This window comes from Marmota monax, unplaced genomic scaffold (genome assembly GCF_021218885.2).
Source record: "Marmota monax isolate L192 unplaced genomic scaffold, Marmota_monax_Labrador192_F-V1.1 WCK01_AAM20220418_F8-fsc00356, whole genome shotgun sequence".
Lineage (NCBI taxonomy): Eukaryota > Metazoa > Chordata > Mammalia > Rodentia > Sciuridae > Marmota > Marmota monax.
In genome coordinates this window covers 322,788-345,493 of record NW_026694682.1, presented here as the reverse complement: position 1 = coordinate 345,493, position 22,706 = coordinate 322,788, and the positions used below count along the sequence as shown (strand labels likewise).

General features: G+C 47.2%; 1 protein-coding gene across 3 annotated transcripts in view; it reads right to left on the bottom strand.

Moving 5' to 3' along the window:
- The window catches only part of Tspan11 (tetraspanin 11), an 80,258-nt gene that overhangs the window by 40,189 nt on the left and 17,363 nt on the right, over positions 1 to 22,706 (bottom strand). For all 3 annotated transcript variants that reach the window (XM_058572354.1, XM_046423390.2, XM_046423389.2), the window contains exon 2: positions 4,098 to 4,192. In XM_058572354.1, the coding sequence (XP_058428337.1) occupies positions 4,098 to 4,181 (84 nt within the window). In that variant the 5' untranslated portion in view covers positions 4,182 to 4,192. The remainder of the gene's footprint in view (positions 1 to 4,097; positions 4,193 to 22,706) is intronic.

Below are 22,706 nucleotides of genomic sequence, written 5' to 3'. Positions count from 1 at the left end.
AGCCTGGGACTTCCCAGCATGCTCTGCTGCCTTGATAATCCATGTGTGCCCCAAAGACAATTGGGGGGGGGTAGTGCAAGACTCAGGGCTGGGGGTCACAGAACATAGTGGCTCAGCACACTCAGGCTTAGGGTCAGGGAGAGCAGACTCCAGCTGTGGGACTTTGGAAAATTTGCTTGACACGCTATAAAATGGGACTCTAATACAGCTGTTCATAGTCTCAAAGGGGGGCTGGGAGTTTTGAATAGGGTGATGCAGGTGGAAAGGCAAGCACAGAGGAAGCCCACGGCAGGAAGTTCCAGGAAAACTGAGAACTCTGTTCCGTGATGTGAACTTAGAACTGTGCTTCACACTCAGTAGGTAGTTATTACAAATTGTGGAATGAGTTTTTAAATGGTCATGATTATTACTGACCTGGTATTAGAATACCTAGGTATCACTTGCCTCCCTAGACAATGCCCTCCCACTAGGAGGGAGGGGTGGGTTATGGTAAGTTCTCAGGGACCTGGGTACTGTAAAGTTGTGCTCTGCCTTAAGGCAGCAAGACAGGAGATGGGACATGTCTGTCTGCCCCTGTCTACTTCTGAGGACTGTGCAGCAGGTCTAGGGAAACCTTGCCAGAACCTTCTAAAGACCACCACTCCCACAAGGGGAGTGAGACTCAGCTGACAAGCCCCTGGGAAACTGGTCCATGGCCAGCCAGGCCCCCAGGCAGGGCTATTTTTAACTCAAAACTGGGAGAGCTGTGTGGGGGTGGCTCCCCTCATCGGTAGCTGCTCTGGTGACATGCTTGCTGCCCATCTGCCCGTGCTGCCTCCCACATGTCTTTTTCTTTACCACCCCCAAAGCAACACAAACACAGATGGACACTGAGTCCACTCTGGCTTGGTGGAGCCCCTGGGGGCGGTCACCATGTCTACTGCCCACTGCTTCCTCTGGGACCTCAGCACAATCAGGATGCGCAAGGCCCCAGTTGTTTCACAAATATTTTGGGTTGAGCATCCCACAATAGCCCTAGGTACCAAAGGACCAGCAGGCCCCTGACCACGCAGCCACTGCCTCCTCTCTTCTCAGTGTGTCTGGGGGAAGCTGTCTACACGGAGTCCCACTCTTTCCACCCTGACTCTCCACAAAACAGTTCCCACATTTGCTGCTCTCTGTTGCTAAGCCCCCTGGCCTTTCCTAGGCCTGAGGATGCTCCATGTTTCCTGAACCTTCCACACTGTTGGCTTTGCCCAATCTCCACCTTCTCGGATCTGGGTTTTTCCTGGCTTCATGACCCCCTCTCTGGCTGTTCCTCTGCAGCTTCCATGGTAGACCCCCTTCTTCTGGCTGCTCAAGGCTGACTGCTCATCCCAATTTGCCTGGAGCTTCCTGGTTTCAGCACTAACAGCCCCCTACCTCAGGAGCTCCCTCAGTTCAGGCTGACCCAGGATCTCTGATTTCCTAGACTCAGCTCTGGCCCCTGGAGAGTCCCCAGGCCTCGTTCTTCCTTCCCCTCCCTTCCTAGTCCCTGTCCACTCAGTTCTCATCTATTTTCATGGCTGCAATTGCTCTCCAGGTGGGGATGTCCCTAAGTCTGTGGCATTGGCCTGGCTGGTTCCTGAGTTTTGGAGCCATGAACTAACTTCCCAGTGTGTGTCTCCACTTAGATGTCTCCTGGCAACACAAACCCACATGCCGACCTCTGACCTCGCCACCCCACCCCAAACTGCTTCTCTTTCTGGTCCCCTGCACAAATGCAGAGCCCCACCATCCACTGAGGAGCTACGTTCCCCAGAGCCCTCTTCTTTCTCAGCCCATCTGGTAATAGCCCGATCTTGTCAATTTTACCTTTCCAACCCCTTAACTCTCCCCAATATTTCTCTTCCCACCGTCACTCCCAGAGTACAGGTTACCACCATCTCGCACCTTGACCCATGCAAAGTCAGGAGGAAGTGTTAACAGTATTGTTTCTGGGATGGCAGGCAGCACGGACTGAATCATTCCCTGCACCCTGGAAGACCTACTGGAATTCTCACTGCCAGGTTCCTGTGAAGGGGATCTTATTGGGAAACAGGGTCTTGGCAGATGCAGTGAAGTCAAGATGAGGTCATTAGGGTGACCTGTATCCAATATGCCCCTCGTCCTCATAAGAAGAGGGAAATGTCACATGAAGACTGGCACGTGACTGCCAGCAGTGGGGACAGAGGCAGGACCGGATGTGATGCCAAGGAGGCCAAGCATTTCCAGCAGCTTCTGGAAGCAAGGAAAGGGTCTACCCAGCATCTCGGAGGGAGCACGGCCTTGCTGACACCTTGATTTTGGACTTCTAGTGTCCACATTGTGAGAAAAAAATATTTCTGTTGTTTAATGCTACCCCATTTGCCGTAATTTGTGAGAGCAGCTCTAGGAAACCAAGACAGGGAGACGTGGGTAAGTTTTTTCATATTTTTCAATTTTTTAGGATTATCTGTGGTGAGCACATAAAACTTGGATGATTAGTAAAAACATTCTTAAAAAGAAAAGCCTGCTCTGTAAGCATCTTAAACACCCGGCTGGATTTACCTTTAAGAACTGAAACCTTCTACACCCACATGGTTTACAGTCTCCAGCTCCACAGCTTTATTATCCCATCATCTTTATCACCACACCCTCACTGTTCCAGGAAACTCCTGCCCGGGGAGACAAAAGCTGCAAATAATTTTATTGTGTATTTCAGGAACTTTGCAAAATACATTTAAATAAACATTAGATTGTTCAGCTTTTGAATAGATAGCATCAAAAGACAACGGTCTGTTCTCCAAGACTCTTCAAGACTCTGGCCTGTCTGTGTCCATCCATCCTACAGTACTCTGTCATGATTCTTCCCAATCTTAATCAGGCTCTTGCAGGAAAGGGTCTGAAAGCTAAGAAATGGTCCACCTTTGTGTGCATTTCTGAGATGCTCCTAAGACTCTGTCAAAGAGAGCTCTCTTACCCGGGATAGCAAGAAACCTAGCTCTGGCTGGATGTGGAGGTGCATGCCTATAATTCCAGTGGCTTAGGAGGCTGAGGCAGGAGGATCCCGAATTCAAAGCCAGCCTCAGCAACTTAGTGAGGCCCTAAGTAATTCAGTGAGACCCTGTCTCTAAAATATATATATATATATATATATATATATATATATATATATATATATATATAGAGAGAGAGAGAGAGAGAGAGAGAGAGAGAGAGAGAGAGAGAGAGAGAGTGGGGTTGTGGCTCAGTGGTTAAGCACTCTTGGGTTCAATCCTCAGTACCAAAAACAAAACAAAACAAAACAAAACAAAAACAAAAACAAAAACAAAAACAAACTTAACTCTTCCTAATCAGTAAGTTGCTTGTTGCTTTGATGGTATTTTCAGACATAAGCATTCAATATCTTCAAAACATTGTATTTGTTGAATGTTACCCTAAGAGTCTAGAAATAATCCCCAATTTGTAGCTGGGGAAACAGACTCATCCAACTTAAGTGGCCTCGGCCACACCATTGCTAGATAGCACAGCCTAGGTCTGGCTGAGCAAAGCCTGCTCTCTTTAGTGTCACCTGCCTTTCCAGAATTAGTGAGCTGGAATACAAAATACAAACATTCAGGCTATTTGGGGGCGACTGATGGGAATCTGCTCTCAAGTTACCAGATAATGGCGCCTAGTGGATAGCCTTTACTCTGTTCTGGAAAGTCTCAAACAGGCAGGTTTCTTGGGGGAGTCACTATAGAGAGGCAGTCCTGGATCCCCAAGGCATCCGTATGTTTGCCCAGGGTCTGAAGAACCATATGAACCACGGCAGGCAAATGGGCTTTGGTGGAAACCAGCCTTATTTCAGGCAATTGCTTCCCACAGGGCATTGTACCAGTGACAGGGAAGAGAGCCCCTGACCCTCTGCAGCGGGAGGGGAGCCAGCACATAGTGCTTTGTTACGCTTTTCTCTAGTCAGATGCATGTGGCCGACCCCACACCAGCCTGCAGAGGGGTTCTTTCCTTCCGCTTCATGGAAAACATACATGCTTGCTTTAAAGTCAGCAGAACTTGCACCAAGGTGGCTTGACTCATTTGGCGCTTGGAAAAGGGATGAGAGTTCAGAGTTCACTTACCCAAAAGAAGAAGTTGAACAAGAAGAGCAAATACTTCAGGTAGACAATGAGCCAGTCCTCCTGTTCCGTCTTGTAATGGGCCATGGTTGCTGGACCTGCAAAGGACACACACATGCTGGGCCCTGGGAGGATATACCGACCTGCCTCATCCTCCCAGAGCCAGAGCTGCCTGACAAGGTCCCCTTCAAGGTCCCCTGTGTGACCAGGAGGGTTTGAGGCTGTGAGTGTGCAACATAGAGCAAAAATTAGGGAGACACAAAGGCCATTGGACACCTAATGGAGGTCAATCTGGGTAGAATTTTCTAGACCTCTGGATCTTGGCTCTCCCTGCCCCCCATGACCACAGGTCTAACCTAAAGGCCTTTACAAATTTCACATGGGCTTAGTGCTATTTGTACTTTCCTCCCATCTCATCACAATCACAGGGCACCTGTTTTCCTGTCCCCTACCCCATGCAGGTGCTCACTCTGTTGGCATGGCCACACTGCCTTGGAAAGCTGAACTAGGCACCATTTGAAGATCTCTGTGTGCATCTGCATCGCAGAAGCCCCATCAGAGCACCCATGCTGGAGTTGGCCTTCGGGATCTCCCAGTCTACCCTGCCTGTTCCCAGCACCTTGACCTTCCAGATGAGGAGGCAGGTGCAGATGGGCCTAGTGGTTTGGCAGCAAGAAATACAAGAGACTCTGAAGTCAGCCTCCTGGATTCATGCTCTGATCTGGTACACGATGTGTTGGGCAAGTCCACGACCTCCCTCAGAATCCTTATGTGTAAATGCAGTTAATGATGATACCCACATCATAGAGTGGTTTGGAACATTAGATGGGATCATCTATGGGAAGGGCTTAGCATAGTCCTTGGCACAAAGCAAGTGCTCAATAAACGTCAGCTATTATTATTCCATGTCACTGAGCTTTGGCAAGAAACCAAGACTCCTGTCCTAAAATAGCCAGTCTTTAGCACCAAGCTTTCTCTCTTGTTCTGACACTGTTGAGAGCCACAGCCGAAGGGGCCCCAGCAAACTTCCAGCTGCCAGCAAACTTCCAGCTGCCGGCTGATGATTGGCTCACAGCGGCCCCAGCAACATCTAGCTGATTGGCTCCTCTGCGGTGATGCTCATTGGGCTGTTTCCCTGCCCTTTCAGACCACGGAGCTGCTCATTGGGGGACTTTTTTGGCTCCGCCCACGTGACCCAGCCAATCGGCCTCAAGAGCAGGAGGATTGTGGGAGGTGGAGAGAAGCTTGTGTGGGAGAGAGAGGCTTGTGGAAAGCCAGTGGTGGCAGTTGAGGCTCTGAGGGTTTTTCCTGAGAGGCTGTTTTGTTTGGCGTGTGTGGTTCTAAAAATAAAGTTCGTTTCTTTTGACAAGTGGCTCCTGATTGTGCCCAGCCAGACTGTGGCATTTGGTGGCCCGTACGGGGAGCGACTGAGGGTAAGTGAAACTGCTCGCCCCTGAGGGCAGGGCGAGAGGATGGGTAGCCATTTTAAGATTCCTCTTTTATTTTGCTTCACTTTTGTTTTAAGTTGCCTGTCCCTGGAGATGAGTGAGACGGAAGAAAAACCGCTCACATCTGAGGAAAAACTATTTATGTCTGAGGAACAGATAGGGAGAAAGGACGGATGCACATGTCAGGAGGATAGAAAGGCTATAATGACTTTTTGTTGTTCCCTTTTTATTTCATTCTGTCTCGGTTTTGTTTGGCATCATCTTGTTGGGTTGTATTATAGTAGAAATACGGGATCAGAAATTAGCAAAAAACAAACTGAAAGAGTGTTAAGTAAATTGTTAGAGGAAGGAGGCATCTCAGTAAAATCAAGAACAGTCAGGGCATACGTTGATACAATACAAAAATGTAGCCCATGGCTTTTTAAGGAGGAGTTGTTAAATATATCACAATGGAACCATCATGGTGAAGATTTAAAAAGAATAGAAAAGAAAAGCCCAGGGACTCTGCCAGTTGGCACATTGCCATTGTGGACGTTCGTATCTTGTTTGCTTAGTCCAAAGCCTTCAGTTCAGACAATGGTAGAGGAAGGAGAAGACATAATGATTCAAGTAAAAGAGAAGGTCTCTCAAGTTCGTCAGACAGAGGAAAAGATTCAAGTAAAAGAGAAGGCCTCTCAAGTTAGTCAGACAGAGAAAGAAAGTGTAAAACAGAAAAAGCCATCAGGGGGAAAGTTACAACAGGAGACTGCTACTAACACCTTTCTATCACCAGAGGGTGTAAGTGTCCAACCAACAGCACCACCTCTACAGGAGACTGCTACTAACACCTTTCTATCACCAGAGGACGTAAGTGTCCAACTAACAAGGCCACCTCCATATGCTGGGAGGTCCCCAACCCCCGCAGTTGATAGTTGGGATCCTGAGACAAGATCTCAAATATTAACATGCCCTGTATTTGAGGCAGGAGGGCAGCGATTTTACCAAGTTTTAAATTTCAAAACAGTGAAGCAGATAAAAGAGGCTGTAACAACCTATGGTCCTCAAGCACCCTTCAGTGTAAGCATGGTCAAATCCATTAACAACTTGAACATGACGCCAGCAGATTGGGCTAATATGTGTAAAGCTGTGCTAAATGGAGGACAATACCTGTTATGGAAGGTTGCCAATGAGGAATTTTGCAAGGAGACGGCTAGGCGAAATGCAGCAGCTGGTTATCCTCAGAGAAATCTAGATATGTTGTTAGGAAAGGGACCTTATGAGGATCAGCAGCAACAAATTGCATATGATCCTGGTGTATAGGCACAAATTGCTGTAGATGCAATTAAGGCATGGAAGACTTTACAAGGACATGGAGGTTTACAAGGTCAATTATCTAAGGTAATACAAGGAGCTAATGAACCTTATGCTGAATTTGTAGATAGGCTTATTCAAACAGCTACCAGAGTTTTTGGGAATACAGAACAAGCAATGCCATTACTAAAACACCTGGCTTATGAGCAAGCGAATCGTTGGTGCAGAGATATCATTAGACCATGGAAACATGAAGATTTAAACACATATATTAAATTATGTAGAGACATTAATGAACAAGGGCAAATTGTGGCAGCTGCAGTAAAACAGGCTTTAGATGCCAGGCCAAGAACATGCTACAATTGTGAACAAACAGGACATTTTAAAAGGAATTGCCCCATTGGAGGAGGGTTTAACAAAACTAGGTATCAAAGGAGTAGAATACCAGGTATTTGCCCACGATGCCGTAGAGGGAGACATTGGGCTAATGAATGCCGTTCTCAAACCACCATAGAGGGTACTCCATTATCAAAAAATGAACAAGGACCAGGTGTTTATCCATGATATCGTGGAGAAAGGCATCGGGCTCCATTGCCAAAAAATGGACAGGGGGGCCCAATGCTCCAGGGCCCAAAACCACAAATATACGGAGTACTGGAGGAACCCAGCAACCCCATCAGGGTAGTGCCCAGGACACATTGTCCATCAGATCCCTCATCAGACAAACCAGAGGGAGCGCAGGGTTGGACATCTGCGCCTCCACCAGAGCAGTACTAACTCCAGAGATGGGAGTTCAAATCATTCCCACAGGGGTGAAAGGACCTCTTCCCAAAGGAACAGTAGGCTTATTATTGGGACACAGCTCTTCTACTCTAAAAGGACTTATGATAAGTCCTGGGGTAATTGATCCCGATTATGAAGGTGAAATAAAAATTATAGCCAGTTCTCCAAAGGGTATATCAGTAATTTCACCAGGAGATAGAATAGCACAGTTACTAATAATACCCAGCCTACATGATAAATTTTCCAGTCGTACTGTAGAAAGAGGTTCCAAGGGATTAGGCTCCACAGGTGTAGATTGGGCTATGCTTTCTTTAAATTTAGATTCTCGCCCCATGCTAAAACTAAATATTCAAGGACATGAATTTAATGGGCTACTGGATACAGGTGCAGACCTTAGCATCATCGCTCGTCAAGAATGGCCAAAACATTGGCCATTACAACAAGCCACTCAAACGCTTCGAGGCCTAGGAGTGGCAACTAATCCCCATAGAAGTGCAATGGTATTAGATTGGAAGGATCCTGAAGGATGTGAAGGAACTATACAGCCATATGTATTGGATCATCTTCCCGTAAATTTATGGGGACGAGATGTCCTAGATCAATTAGGTTTGACATTAACAAATAACATCAACCAAAATGCACCCACTATTATGACTAGACAAGGTTTTAGGAAAGGAAAAAGATTAGAAAAACAAGAACAAGGTATAGCAGCACCAATACAAATAGATCAAGGAACAGACAGACATGGGTTGGATTTTCAGAAAGGGCCACTGAGACAATAAAAATTACTTGGAAATCAGAAAGACCAGTATGGGTTCCTCAGTGGCCCCTGACTAAAGAAAAGATACAAGCAGCCCATGACCTGGTCAAACAACAATTAGCAGAAGGACATATACAACCTTCTGTATCTCCCCATAATACTCCCATTTTTGTCATCAAAAAGAAATCTGGTAAATGGAGATTATTGCAAGATTTAAGAGCCATTAATAATGAGATGGTTATTATGGGACCTGCTCAATCAGGGATTCCTCAGTTGTCTGCTTTGCCAAAAACCTGGTATGTTTTAGTTATAGATATTAAAGATTGTTTTTTTTCAATTCCAATTCGTCCTGAGGATAGTCCACGTTTTGCATTTACTATCCCTGCACTGAATCATGAAGGTCCTGATCAGAGATATGAATGGAAAGTACTCCCTCAAGGGATGGCTAACAGCCCAACCATGTGTCAAATTTATGTTAACAAAGTAATCCAGCCACTTAGAAATCAAAATCCTGAACTACAAATATTTCACTATATGGATGATGTATTATTAGCACACAAAGATAAAAACACATTGCTAGAATGTTATGCCACACTTACAAACTTATTAAAAAATTAGAGCTTAATGCAGTTTTACAAGCTTTTGTGATGTTTAAAGATTCTGTATTTAATTTATTTTCTGATAGTCAGTATGTAGTTAATGCTATAGTATCTCTTGAAGATGCTGGTAGGATTTCCCCTTCTTCTACTGTTTTCTCTTTGCTTTCCACTATACAAAGTCTAATCTGGGACAGAAAAGATCCATTCTTTATAGGACATATCAGGGCACATACAGGATTGCCTTGGAGCCCTTAGTTTGGGCAATGATTTAGCAGATAAAACTACACATGACATACATATTTTCTCTACACTAGAAGAAGCTACAAATTTTCATAAAAAGTTCCATGTCAATGCTAATACTTTAGAAAAGTGTTTTAAAATAACTAAGGAACAAGCTAGACAAATAATAAAACAATGTCAAAATTGTGTGACCTTTTTACCACAAGTTAATCTTGGAGTCAATCCTAGAGGATTGATACCTAACCATATTTGGCAGATGGACGTCACACACTTGCCAGAATTTGGAAAATTAAAATATTTGCATGTTACAGTTGATACTTCTTCTGGATTTTTGATGGGCTCCCTTCATGCCGGAGAAAAAACTAAAGATGTTATAGCTCATTGCTTACAAAATTTTGCCACTGTGGGTGTTCCAAAACAGTTAAAAACAGATAATGCCCCTGGTTATACTTCTACCTCTTTTAAACAATTTTGCTCAACATTTGGCATTACTCATATAACAGGAATCCCATACAATCCACAGGGACAAGGCATAGTTGAAAGAGCTCATCAAACTATTAAAATGTACTTATTAAAGCAAAAAGAAGGAATTGGGAAGGGGTATATATTCCCCAAAGATAAACTTAAAATAACCTTTTTACTCTAAACTTTTTAAATTTGGATTCATCAGGACTTAGTGCTGCGGAAAGGCATATGTGTCCAAAAAATGTGCATAAGCCCAAGGTACTTTGGAAGGATATTCTAACAGGACAATGGAAAGGTCCTGACCCAGTAATTGTCTGGAGTCGGGGGTCTGTTTGTGTGTTTCCACAGGGAGAACAGCAGCCGATTTGGATTCCAGAGAGATTAACCAAGGTCCTGACCCAGTGATTGTCTGAAGTCGGGGGTCTGTTTATGTGTTTCCACAGGGAGAACAGCAGCCGATTTGGATTCCAGAAAGATTAACTAAAGCGATTTCTACAGACCAAAAAGAAGATGATTTGGCTCAAATCCATAACAACTGATATCCAAAACTCCAGTTTGGCTATTCTTACATCTGCAACAGAACCAGGATGCTTTTTTCAATATCTATTTTATTATTGCCCTTTGCCATATCATGAAGTTCTATTTTGTTTTTTGAGCTCATACAGACCTAGGTTAATGTTTTGCTGATCAGTTCTATTTTTTGACTATAGAGTTTTTAAACATTGCAATGGAGATTTCACCTGTAAAAAGTTATAAGGCCTTTACTATAATGTTATGTGTTGTATGTATTATATTATGTGTGCACACTTGTGTTTTGTGTTATATGTTTGAATGTATGTATGTCCATATATCATATATGATGAGCGCTCATGATAAAATGGATCCAAGTATTTTTTTTTTCACGTGATTTTTATGGTTTAATTTAAATTGGGTAAACAACTGTTGAGGATTGTTTTAATATGTAAACAAAAAAGAAGGTTAACAGATCTGTTTGTTTACTTTCACCTTTCCTTTTCATTATATTTAATAATTCTCTTAAAGATAATGTAAATTGTTAAGAAAATTGTTTTCTTTTAGTGCCTTCTGTAATGTTACATAAATTTTTCTTTAGCCATTATTGCCAGAATTCCTATCTTCATCCCAGTGCCGGTGAAGACAATGTAAATTGTTAAGAAAATTGTTTTCTTTTAGTGCCTTCTGTAATGTTACATAATTTTTTCTTTAGCCCTTATTGCCAGAATTCCTATCTTCATCCCAGTGCTAGTGAAGTCAAAGATAAAACCAATCTACAGCTTCTACAATAGCCATCACTGAACTGCTTGCAGAACTTGCCTGGACACATTGTGAGCTCACCTGTATGCATTGTGAACTATCTGTTGGTGCAGCGACTTGTGGTAGTGTTGGGGTATTTTTGCTGATGATGTCATTGGTGGTACAATTTTTCCAAAAGGAGCCGTCAATTGGCTTGGTGTATCTTCCTCCCTTCTGCTTGTCATGATCGTCCAGCTAAAATTTGGGAGCCAACAGAGGTGAGGCAAAGAACCTCACCCCCACCGCTGGTACAAAGACCTCTCCACAGGTGTGGCTGTATACTGGACTGGTAGTCAGTGACGGGTAAGATCCAATTGCAATGGTACCAACCTAAGGACCATATGTACTATTGGACAACCTAAGGCAGGCACGGTCCCTAAGCCACATGCTTGTTGTTTAAACAGAGAGGGGGAGATGTTGAGAGCCACAGCCGAAGGGGCCCCAGCAAACTTCCAGCTGCCAGCAAACTTCCAGCTGCCGGCTGATGATTGGCTCACAGCGGCCCCAGCAACATCTAGCTGATTGGCTCCTCTGCGGTGATGCTCATTGGGCTGTTTCCCTGCCCTTTCAGACCACGGAGCTGCTCATTGGGGGACTTTTTTGGCTCTGCCCACGTGACCCAGCCAATCGGCCTCAAGAGCAGGAGGATTGTGGGAGGTGGAGAGAAGCTTGTGTGGGAGAGAGAGGCTTGTGGAAAGCCAGTGGTGGCAGTTGAGGCTCTGAGGGTTTTTCCTGAGAGGCTGTTTTGTTTGGCGTGTGTGGTTCTAAAAATAAAGTTCGTTTCTTTTGACAAGTGGCTCCTGTCCTAAAATAGCCAGTCTTTAGCACCAAGCTTTCTCTCTTGTTCTGACACATTGATGGACACCTGGGAGCTGTGACATCATTGGTGGTGACAAAAGTAGAGAAGGCCCAGTGTGCCTGCTACTCCTGTTTGCTTCTTAGCTACTCTGGACCTCAGCAAGCCTGAAGCCTGGCTACATGGCCCACATTCACGGAGTGGGTGCTCCTTCAGAAATGGTCCCCTTCCAGGGAACCCCTTTTTGTTTCAGAACCACAAGCAATGAGCCCATTTCCATGTCGCCCTCCATCACTCCCGGTCCCAGCCAGGCCCTGCTCTTGTCCCTCCCTCATCTCCTGGGCCGGGGCTGGGCCCAGGCCAGGCTTCTTCCTCCTGAGCATGGCTCTGCCTCTTACTTCAAAGCTCTAAGGCTCATGGAGTCAGAGAGAGGGGGAGAGGGAGATAAAAAAGGTGGCTGTCTTCTCCGGGATTTCTATTTGCAGATCTTGAAGAAGGTAATTTAAAACTTTTAGCCTTCATGTCAAAAAGAAGACAAAACCTATTTTTCTCCAATTAGTCTGAGAGGCAGTGGAAGAAATACTGAAAGAGACAGAGAAGAAAAAGGAAGCTTGTGAACATGGTGATGGATGGGGCGGCCAGGACCTGAGTAGGAGCTACACCTTGGTGCTCTGCATCCGCCCTGATGTGAGACTGTGTCTGAGGACCTGCTGAACCCCACGGGCCCGTAGTGACCCCACAGAGCTTGTGGGGCCTGGCCTCTCCCAGCTGCTGACTGTTCTCTCCCTGAAGTGGACTCTTCCCAGCCAGGGTCCACTGGATCTACCACAGACATTTCTCTAGACCCACAGAAAAGGAACCTGATAAACTCACTCCAAGTCAGGGGTCAGGACCCAGGTAAGGAAGGTTGCATTTTTAAAAAGGACTTCAGATAGGCTGGGCAGGTGGTGCAGAGACTTGAGAGGCTGAGGCAGGAGGATCATGAGTTCAAAGCCAGCCTCAGCAATGGCAATCGCTAAGCAATTCAGTGAGACCCTGTCTCTAAATAAAATACAAAATAGGGCTGGGGATGTGGCTCAGTGGTCAAGTGCCCCAAATTCAATCCCCAGTACTGAACCCCAGGAAAGTGTTTGGCCAGGCAGTCCTGAGTTGAGATGCACATTTCATAAAGAGTCCCCTGTGGAGGAAGAAAAGGGACAGGCCCTCTGGGCACAAGGAGGACTGTTAGAAAGTTGGCACTCAAGTCCAAGAAAGAGGTGGAGGTCTGAAGGGTGAGCAGGGGACAGACTCCTACTGCACAGAAGGAGGTCCCCTGGGCGGGTAGTCTGGGCAAGCAAGAAGCAGGGTGGGGCTCCCGAGAGCCCCGACCTACGTGAAAGGAGCAAAAAGAGGAGGGAGGAGTGAGGAGGAAGCTTATGTGCGATGGGTGAGAGGAGACCTGGGAGTGTGGTCCCAGAAGCCAGGGAAGAGGGGGCGTCCACAGTGGCAGATCTGCCAAGAGGTCCCAGCCAAATGAGGACCAGCAAAGCGACCCTTCACCAGGGCAAGGTTGGTGGGTTAGGGATGCCTATGGGAGGGCGGAGTAAGTGGAGACCTGGAGTAGACATTATCCAATGGGAACACTAGGGAAGCATCCAGAAGGCCGAGGCCCAAGGAACACTTGTATGCTATAAAAAAGGAAGGTTCAGGAAGGCTTAGCTCCCTGGGAAAGGAGCCAAGGGTCCACAGCCCATGCATTGGCTGCCTTCAGTGAAAGGGGCAGGCTGGAGGGGGACGGTGGACAATCACTCCCAGGTGCCCTAAGGGGATCCCTGGTTTTCCTGTGGCCAGAGGATAATTCATGGAGAGCAGGGTAATAGCTGTCACAACTCCCAGAGGGGAGAAAGCAAACACAGCCCCCCAAGTGGTCTTAGCTCCCCTGCCAGTGAATGAAAGGCAGGGCTTTGGATAATCCACCTGAGCCATTTTCTCTGAACTCTGAGGAGTAGCTTCTGATTTCTGGGAAGCAGACTGCCTTCATAAGTGGAGTTTATTTGTGTTCGTAGGAATTGGAGTTGGACTTCCTGAGCCAATGGGAGGAAGTGTCCCTAGTGGGTAAGAGCTAGACAGTGGGGTCAGGCGAGACAGAGACACCCACCTGGGATGGTAATCGAACCTGCTGGTCCAGGCCTGAGCACAGAGAGGAGGTAACTACTCCCCCAGGTCCCCCGCTGCTGCTGTCTCCTTTGGCCTCCTGGAGGCCGTGCTGTGTCTTCTGGGGTTTTGCTCACACTGCCCTGACTCTGAATTGCCTGCCTGCCTTCCTTCCTTCCTTCCATGAAATATTTTCTCAGGTATATTCTTTTTAAAAATACTTGTTCTTGGCTGGGGTTGTGGCTTGGTGGTAGAGCGCTTTCCTCATATGTGTGAGACCCTGGGTTCAATCCTCAGCACCACATAGAAATAAATGAGTGAAGTATTGTGTCCAACTAAAAATAAACAAATATTTTTAAAAAATACTTGTTCTTTTTAGATATACACGACAGTTGAGTGGGTTTTTTTTAATTCTTTTTTTTTTTTTAGTTATACATGGCAGTAGAGTGAAGTTGGACGCATCATACATACATGGAGAACACTTCCCATTCTTGTCCTTGTACACAATGTGGAGTTTCACTGTTTGTGTATTCATATATGAACATAGGAAAGTTATGTCCAACTCATTCTATTATATTTCCTATTCCCATCCCCCTCTCCTTTCCCTTCACTTCCCTTTGTCTAAACCTAAGCACTTTTATTCTTCCCAACACCCCCATTGTGTGTTAGCATCCACTTATCAGAGGGAACATTCAGCCTTTGGTTTCTTGGGGCTGACTTATTTCACTTAGCATGGTAGTCTCCCGTTCCATCCATTTACCAGCAAATGCCATAACTTCATTCTTCTTTTTGTGAAATTCCTCTATTTTCTGCTTATCCAAATGCACCAAGGCTCAGAGGGATCCTACCCTCTTGGAAGCTGGCAGTCCCCATCTTGCCTGACCCCCATGGTAATGTCCAGTGGCCCTGGACTATGGTAGTTGATGGGACATTTCCGTACCTTAGTTAGTTACTGATCTACGTCCACAGGCTGATTCCTGCTTGGGAACTCTGCTCTGAGCCTGAGGACTGAGTGGGGCAGCTGAGCTGCACAGTGGAGCCAGGCCCTGCTTCTAGCTCTGCCCTCTAATTGCCACCTAAGATTTAGGCAAGTAGCACCTGCCATGTTTCTTCATCCTGAGGGAGGCCATGTTCTCTTGGGCATGCATTGCATTGGAATTATCTGGACAGTTTATTAAAATAGGTTTCCAGACCTTACCCCTGGGGCTTCTGATTCATCAGGTTTAGGGTGAGAATTTGGAGAAAACTTGGAGCATTTGTTCCCAACCACATTGACCAGATTGGCCCAGGACAGAGGGATTTCTTTAAATATGGCACTTTGCTAAATCTGGGTCATCCCAGGCAAACCAGGGTGGTGGTCACCTACTCCCAGATATTTCCATTGAATCAGTGCACATTAAAGTCCAGGGCCCCGCAATATAAGTGTCCTCTATTCTGCCACAGACATGAGAGAGAGGTGGGGTGGGCACCAGGGCGTGTCCTCTCACACAAAATCCACATTTAAGACACAGTCCTCCTTGAGATGCCAGAGATTTCCCAGAACGCAGCAGCCCCGACGCTTCCCCTCCAGGCCAGGGTTCTGACAGCAGAACAAAGCTTGGATTCAGGGGCAGCTGTCAGGCCCGGGGCTGGTAATACCAAATTCAGGCTTCACTCCCTAGAATCTTTCCGAGAAGCAACGGCACATGCCTGGGTGGTGAAGTGATGCTCTTTGGTGACTTTCATCAGGGACAGATGTGTAACATCATGGACTGTGAGACTTGGGGATTTCATCTTTTCTACTATAAGCCCTGCCCCCACCCCAAGTGAATGAGTTTTAAAGTGCAGAGAAGACAACAGACCTGTACAAACCGCCCAGAGGTATCTGAATCCTTGTGCCAGGCAAGGTTCCAGCCAGGGCCAGCGCCCAGGAGCAGAAGGATCACACGGGGCTGTTGTATGGGGGCCAGAGCTGAGTCCTTTAATGTGGAAGGGCAGCTGGGGTGGACAGTGCCTAGAGCTGGCTCTGTAGACTGCCCAGGCCCTGGGTCTGTGCACCTTTCATTGGTTCACCCTGGCACACTGGCCCTACTCTTCAAGGAGTCTGGGCAACTGTGGAAGGTGGGTGCAGGCACAGAAATAACCTCCTGACGTTCTGGAGCGAGTTCTCAGAGATGCTGGCCAAGCCCAGTGGTGGCACAGAGGAAATGAAATTAATTCTGCCAGGTTTGGGCGAGGGTGGGAAAAGGAAGGGTTATTTAATCTGGTCCTTGAGGACAGGCAGGGTTTCTGTAGGCTCTGAAGGAGGGAAGGGTACTCAAGAGGGAGACAGTATGAGCAAAGTCCTAGAGGTGGCCAGGAGGGTGGGCCTGGACTTCAAGAAGGGCTGGGAAATCAGCCTGGGCCCCTGTGCAATCAAAGTGTTGGCCACACTTAGTTGTGACTCTCCCCTTCCCCATCTACTTGACTCCAAAGATCTCACCGGTGTATGTGCTTACATTAGCAAGAGCTCAGGTTAGGGGTGCCCTGACTCTAGTCTATAAAAGGAGAGCACTCCATTCCTAGGGGAGGGCTTCAGGGACCTTGGCAGTTCTAAAATGAAAACACACAATGTCCTCCAGGTTCATCCATGTTATTGCAAACAATGGACTCTCATCCTTTTTTATGGTTGACTTGTATTCTATCACGTCTGCACACCATATTTTCTTTATCCATTCATCTGTTGATGGACACTTAGTTGCTCCCATTTTTCAGCTATTGTGAATAGTGCTACAAGGGACATGGGATTGCAGATGTCCCTTGGACGTCCTGCTTTCATCTCCTTTGGACATGTCCCTGAGAGTGGCCTGTGTTAAGTGACATAAGCCAGGCACAGGAGAATCAATACTGCATGAGCTTAATCTTCGGTGGAATCCACAAAGGTTGGACTTCCAGAAGTAGAGAGTACAGTGGTGGTTTCTGGGGCTGGGGGATTAGGGAGACATGGGCCAAAGGACATAAAATTTCAGTCAGTGATGAGGACTGAGTTTAGGAGATCTATTGTACAATATGGTAGCTATAGTTAATGATTTACATTCTTGAAAGATGCTAAGAGAGTGGATGTAAAGTGATGTCACCACAGAAATGATAACTATGTGAGGTTATGCAAGTTCTACTTAGATTTAGACATTCCAATATACTTCAAAACACAGTGTGGTACGTGGCCCATCTATACAACTCTCTCTGTCAGTTAAACAAAAGACCTTCTTGCGTGTGTTTGCTCTGGGAAAACCCAGATCCTGCCCCATCCCTACTCCTTCACTTAAGTGCCAGTTTCCAGTTCTGAGTTCTTGGCCAGCAAGAGGCCATGCAGCATAATGGCCAAACACAGTGGGACAGGAAAAAACAACCTCAGTGGTTTAATTTAAACCTTCGTTTCGGCTTCTAATGAAACTTGGTTACCGTCCCCACGTGGTGCATTTCCTTCTGCACTCAGATGATTGCTCTTGCCTTCCTCTGACTTTATTTTGTTTCCTGCAGTGCTGGGGATCTGACCCAGGGCCTTGCACATGCTAGGCGAGTGTTCTGTCACTGAGCCACCCTGCTCCCAGCTCCTTTCTCTTATCTAATTTCCACTTGTGTGGCCCCTTCCTGGTAGGTGTGACTGTCCTTCTGAGGCGGTCAGAAAAGTGGGACTTCCTCAGACCCTCTAGTGTGACAGCTGGGGAAGCCAAAGAGGTCCTGGCGGAGTCCTTTTGTTTGAGAGCAAAGGAAGCCAAGTCCTGGGTGGCAGGGGGAAGCCAGGTCATGCTACAGTCCCTGGTATCCTGTCTCCCAGGCCAGTCTTCTCTCCATGGCCACCAGCGAGATTGTGGTTGGTTGATATATAATAATAACACCACAAACTTTACTAGATGCTAAGTGCATGCTGAGCTCTAAGTGCTATATGTGCATTAATAGATTTATTACTTAATCCCATGGTGGGATTATTATCCCCTTTTACAGAAGAGGAAACTGAGGCACTGAACAATAAGTGGAGAGCCAGATACATGATATCTGCAGGGCAGTGTGCAGAGGCCTGGCTTTGCCTAGCTGGTCTAGCTTGGTTTCTTGGAGAGTCTTTTGGCTTGGTGGTTTCTGGTGGAAGCTAAGAATGATAAGATTTATCCTGAGCAAAGACCCCAGTTGGGGGCTATGGAAGGCAGAAGGACCTGGGGTCAGGGGTCCCACGATGACCAGCACTACAGAGATACCAATCCCCAGGGAGCCTTCAGGAGGGAACCATGCCCTTCTCCCGGTCATCTGTCTCCTTGACTGTGAGGCCTGGGATCCAGCGGCTGTGAGTCTCTGGACACCTACTGGCTTTTTCTTTTATATCAGCATTATTTGTAGCAGGCAGGTAGATGAATGCAGGCAGCTCTTTAGGGCCAAACCTAAGGTTTGATTGCTAACTAGAGAGTCATGTGGATGGAGCTGTAGGCAGACCTTGAATTGAATTCCAGCACTAAGAATTCGTAGTTTCTATGCCCTGAGAGACCTGTTTTCCAAAGTACATGACTATTTTTCACTTATTTACAAGTAACCAACATGCACTGTGTGTATTGTCAGGACTCTGCTCCCATCTTGTCCTTGGCCTTTCCCTTGTCCCACATCTGTTTACACATAGGCAGAGCCCTGTAGCTCTGCCTCTAGGCAGTGACCACCTTTTGCTATGTTTTTCCTAGTTCCCTTTTTTCAAATTACAGTTTGACCTATGAAATGAGGATTTCCAAGTGCATATGACAAGAATCAGTGAACAAGCAGACAAAATAACAGCACTGGTTAGCAAGTCAGAACATCTGGGTGTGGAGACCACTTGTCACTGATATCATAGTGACCCTTGGTAAGTCAGGGCCCCAGTTTCCTGCTCTGTCAAATGGGGAGAATGTTGAGCTGACTGTTTTCTCTCCCTTGCAGGGTGATTGTGAAAGTCCAATGGATGGAGAATTTGCAAGAATCCTTTGTATTGTAATGTTAAAGGAACAATTAAACCCAGCTCTCTAAGATCTTCCTGTCACTGTGACAATATGCCTGAGATAAATCAACTTCAAGGAGGAAAGGTGTATTTTGGCTCACGGGTTATAGAGGTTTCAGACCCTGATTGCTTGGCTCTGTCACTTTGGGCCTGTTAGGGGCAAAACAACACAGCAGGGAGAGTGTGCTGGAGGAGGTCTACTCACCTCATGGAGGTCAGGAAGAAGAGGGAAAGAGAAAGGGGTCAGGGTTCTAATGGTTTCTTCAAGGGCACACCCCCCATGACCTAAGTTCCTTCCCCTGGGCCCTACCTCCTAAAGGCTCCACCACCTACCAACAGAGCCACCCTGGGGACCAAGCCTTCAACACATGGGCCTTTAGGGGACATTCCAGATCAAACTAGAGCAGGCAGGTGATCCTAAATAATACATCAGCCGAAGGCCCTGCATCACACAGCTGGGGTTGCAGTCTCAGGGCCTCTTACTTCAGCCCATTCTACCTGCTAGCAGACGCTACCCAGATGTCCATTATAGGAGACCCTGTCTTCAGGTGGCCATGAAGAATCCACTTGTGCAAAATCAGGACCTTAATTTATGAGAGTAGTTGGTGCCGACAGGAATATCACTTGGAAGGAAGGGGAGAAAAGGCAATGGAGACGTGGGCGTGGAGCGCCTTGCCTCTGTTCTCAACATGGCGGCAGCGTGCTGCACACAGGGAGTGCCTCCTCCCGGGGGTGTAGGAAGTGCTCAAAGGCAGGGCCACAGCCTGGGTGCCTGTGTATGGGCCTCCTGCAGGCAGCACCCACGAGACTTCTGCCATCCCAGCAGCATAATGATGTCCTTAAGTACAGATGGTGACACCTGCCTCGGTGCTTGGGTGACACCCTCCCGTGACTTAAGAAGGCTGGGTTTACACCCCAAGACCTGGGTTCTGGTCCCACTTCTGTTTCCAGCTTGCTCTGTGACCTTGGGCCTCAGTTCTTCCCATCTATGAGAGTGGAGCTACGATCTTCCTTAGTGGGCTGGGTAAAAATGCTACCCCATTCCAAGTCTGATGGCCACATGGTAATTTCTGTCCCTGAAGGCTCCATTCTGTGCCTAGTAATAGCAAAGGCTAGTGTTTATCACCTATGATGTAGGCCTGGGCATCATCCCCATGTCCCAGATGCAGAAAGGGAGACAGAAGGTATAGAGCTCATCTGTGGTCACGCTATTTGTAAGCAGCGGGTGGGAGTCGGGTGGACTGGCTTCAAGGTGAACCCTCAGCAGGGTGACCACCTGTTCTGGTGCACCCACACAATGCCCCAGTTTAAACCTATCATTTTGACATAATTATTAGTTGTGTTCCTTTCACTTAAAAATTGTCCCAGATGGATGTTAAAGCCTGGCCCTTCACCACTGTGGCATGCCATCTGTCTATAATAGTCAATACTCCTCAAGCTCGGGATCTTTCTAAGCCATTCCCCCAGCTCTGGAGGTTTCTCCAACCCACTTCCTGTTCTTACATCCCAAGATCACCGACTCCCATTAATGAAGCCCCAGGTGTGCCCCTGAGCTCCATCAATGGCTAAAATCTGAGCTCACTTCAGAGTCCTGAACATGCACAGAGCACGCCTGACCCATGCATGTCAACGGATTTGAAGGAAGGAAGGAAGGAACAAGTGTATTAAAGCATCACCTGGAAGCTCTTGCACTCTATTGTAGAGTTACATAAATATTTCTCACTGTGCTCAAGCTCTGGGCCAGTTCCCCAGGAAATCTAAACCAAAGATGAAAGGAGAGAAGTAAAGCTCACTCCATGGCTGTCGTGGCCTGTGCCTGTGCATTTCTGGGTAGCTGGGTTAGCGCAGGCGACGGCCATTCTTCTCAGCAGGGCCTGTGGGAAGAGTCTTGCTCAAGCGGTCGCAGGGGGTTCCCCTGGTCCTTTTCTCTCTGAGATTTCTCTGCTCTCCCTGCAGTGTCCTCTTTTCCCCTTGGTTTTCAATTTCAGCCTCAGATAAGAAACACAGACCTGCGTCCATCACACATCAAGGCAAGAAGTCCTTTTGAAAATAAGCCTGACAAGGCACAAATGAGAACAGGACACCTCCATGGATGGGAAACACCTGTGAGGACAATCAGGCACTGCCCAGAGGGGCCAGAGTGCAGAAGGAAGCCCAGCAGCAGCGGGCGGCTTTGACGGATCAAGAGAATTGGGTGTGCAGTCTGCCCCGCCTCCCAGCCACTCCACCCTCTTTTTGTTGCTGTTGCTCCAGCCCTTAAAACTGGATCTAGGGCACAGGCTGGGAAAGCCTGCAGCCCCTGAGGCCTTCCACAGGTGGGGTTTCAGCACTGACCAACACGAGCTCCCTTCCCCTCTTCCTGCGGAGCTGGCAGAGGCAGCAGAGCTGGGTCTCACTTCATTGTCTCAACAAGCCCGAGGAAGAGCCGTCGCTTCTGTTCTATATACAAGTAGGCTGAGGCTCCTCCGGCCCACATGGGGATCAGGCCCTGGGGCTGGGAGGTTCCAGTCCAACTCTCTCAGGTTGGGGGTTTCTGGGTTGTAAGGGGTGGCTTTGAGAAGCAAAGAAAACTGGCTCCCACCCAGAACTGGTTTCTCTAAGTTTGGTCTTAGAAGCACTGAGCTCCCTTCCGAGAAGCCACTCAGGGCAAGGATGGAGGTTTCAGAGGTGACTCATTCAGGGTGAGCTCTAGGCTGGGTCTGTCAGGTTCAGAGCAGCAACCTCAGGAAGGCCCAAGAGCCGGGGTGTTGGGGTTCAGGAGGGAAGTGGGACCTGGGGATGAGACAAAGACAGGTGGCTCTGTCCTCCAACTCCAGGGGGAGCTCCACATCATGGTCCATGTGAATGGTTACTCCTAGAACTGTGTGGGGTGCCATCTGCACAGCTGTGCACAGCTGCTCGGGTGCCAAACTGCTTATCTTCCTTCTAGCTCTCATTTCCAGTAAATCAGCACTCCCCCTTGCCTCCCACCCTTCCCTACCCAGCCTGGGTACCCGCCTTCTGAGGCAACCAGCTGGATGAAATCCTGACCTTTGCTGGAAGTTGCTAAGCCAGGATTAGCAACTATATATAGTACAATATCCAATGGGCTGAGCAGGTAAGGCAGGTGTCTAAGGTCTGGGCTGCCCAAGCCCCGTGAGGGAAACAGACATTTGGGGGCTGGTACGTAAGATTAAAAAAAAAAATAGATCCTTAAACAGAAGATCCATCTGTATCCTTAACTTCCATCTGTAAGTAGACATCCTCTGCTGTCTTGCAGGGGATGGGTGGTAGCAGCATTAAACTTAATTAAGTTTGATCCTTAAGGTAGGCAAGACTGCTGGTGATCTAACAAACATTGTCCCCTTGTATTATAATGGAGTTGTAGCTGGGTACATAGGTATTCAACTTCCCCCTCCAAGTTAAAAGATCTGGCTATACAGTAATCCTTGACAATGAACCATTAGTGGAAGTGTCCCTTCACACCTAGGTCTTAAAGCACTGCTCTGACACATCTCCACCATCTTTCCCCTTCCCAACAGCTGAAACACAGATGTGTCTGAAGCCCATCAACCATGCAGACAATGGTTCTCAAACTCAAGGTGCCTTTGAATCACCTCGAATGCTCTCAAAAGCACAGGGAGCTGGGTCCCACCCCTGGAGATTCTGATTCAGAAAGTCTGGGGTGGGGCCTGAACCCCTGCATTTCCAAGTGTCCAGATGCTGCTGCTGCTGCTGCTGCTGCTGCTGCTGCTGCTGCTGGTTTGGGGACTACATTTTGAGAATGCATGCTGCTCTTGGGATGGAGGAGAAATAAGACAGCAGGAATCTGGATC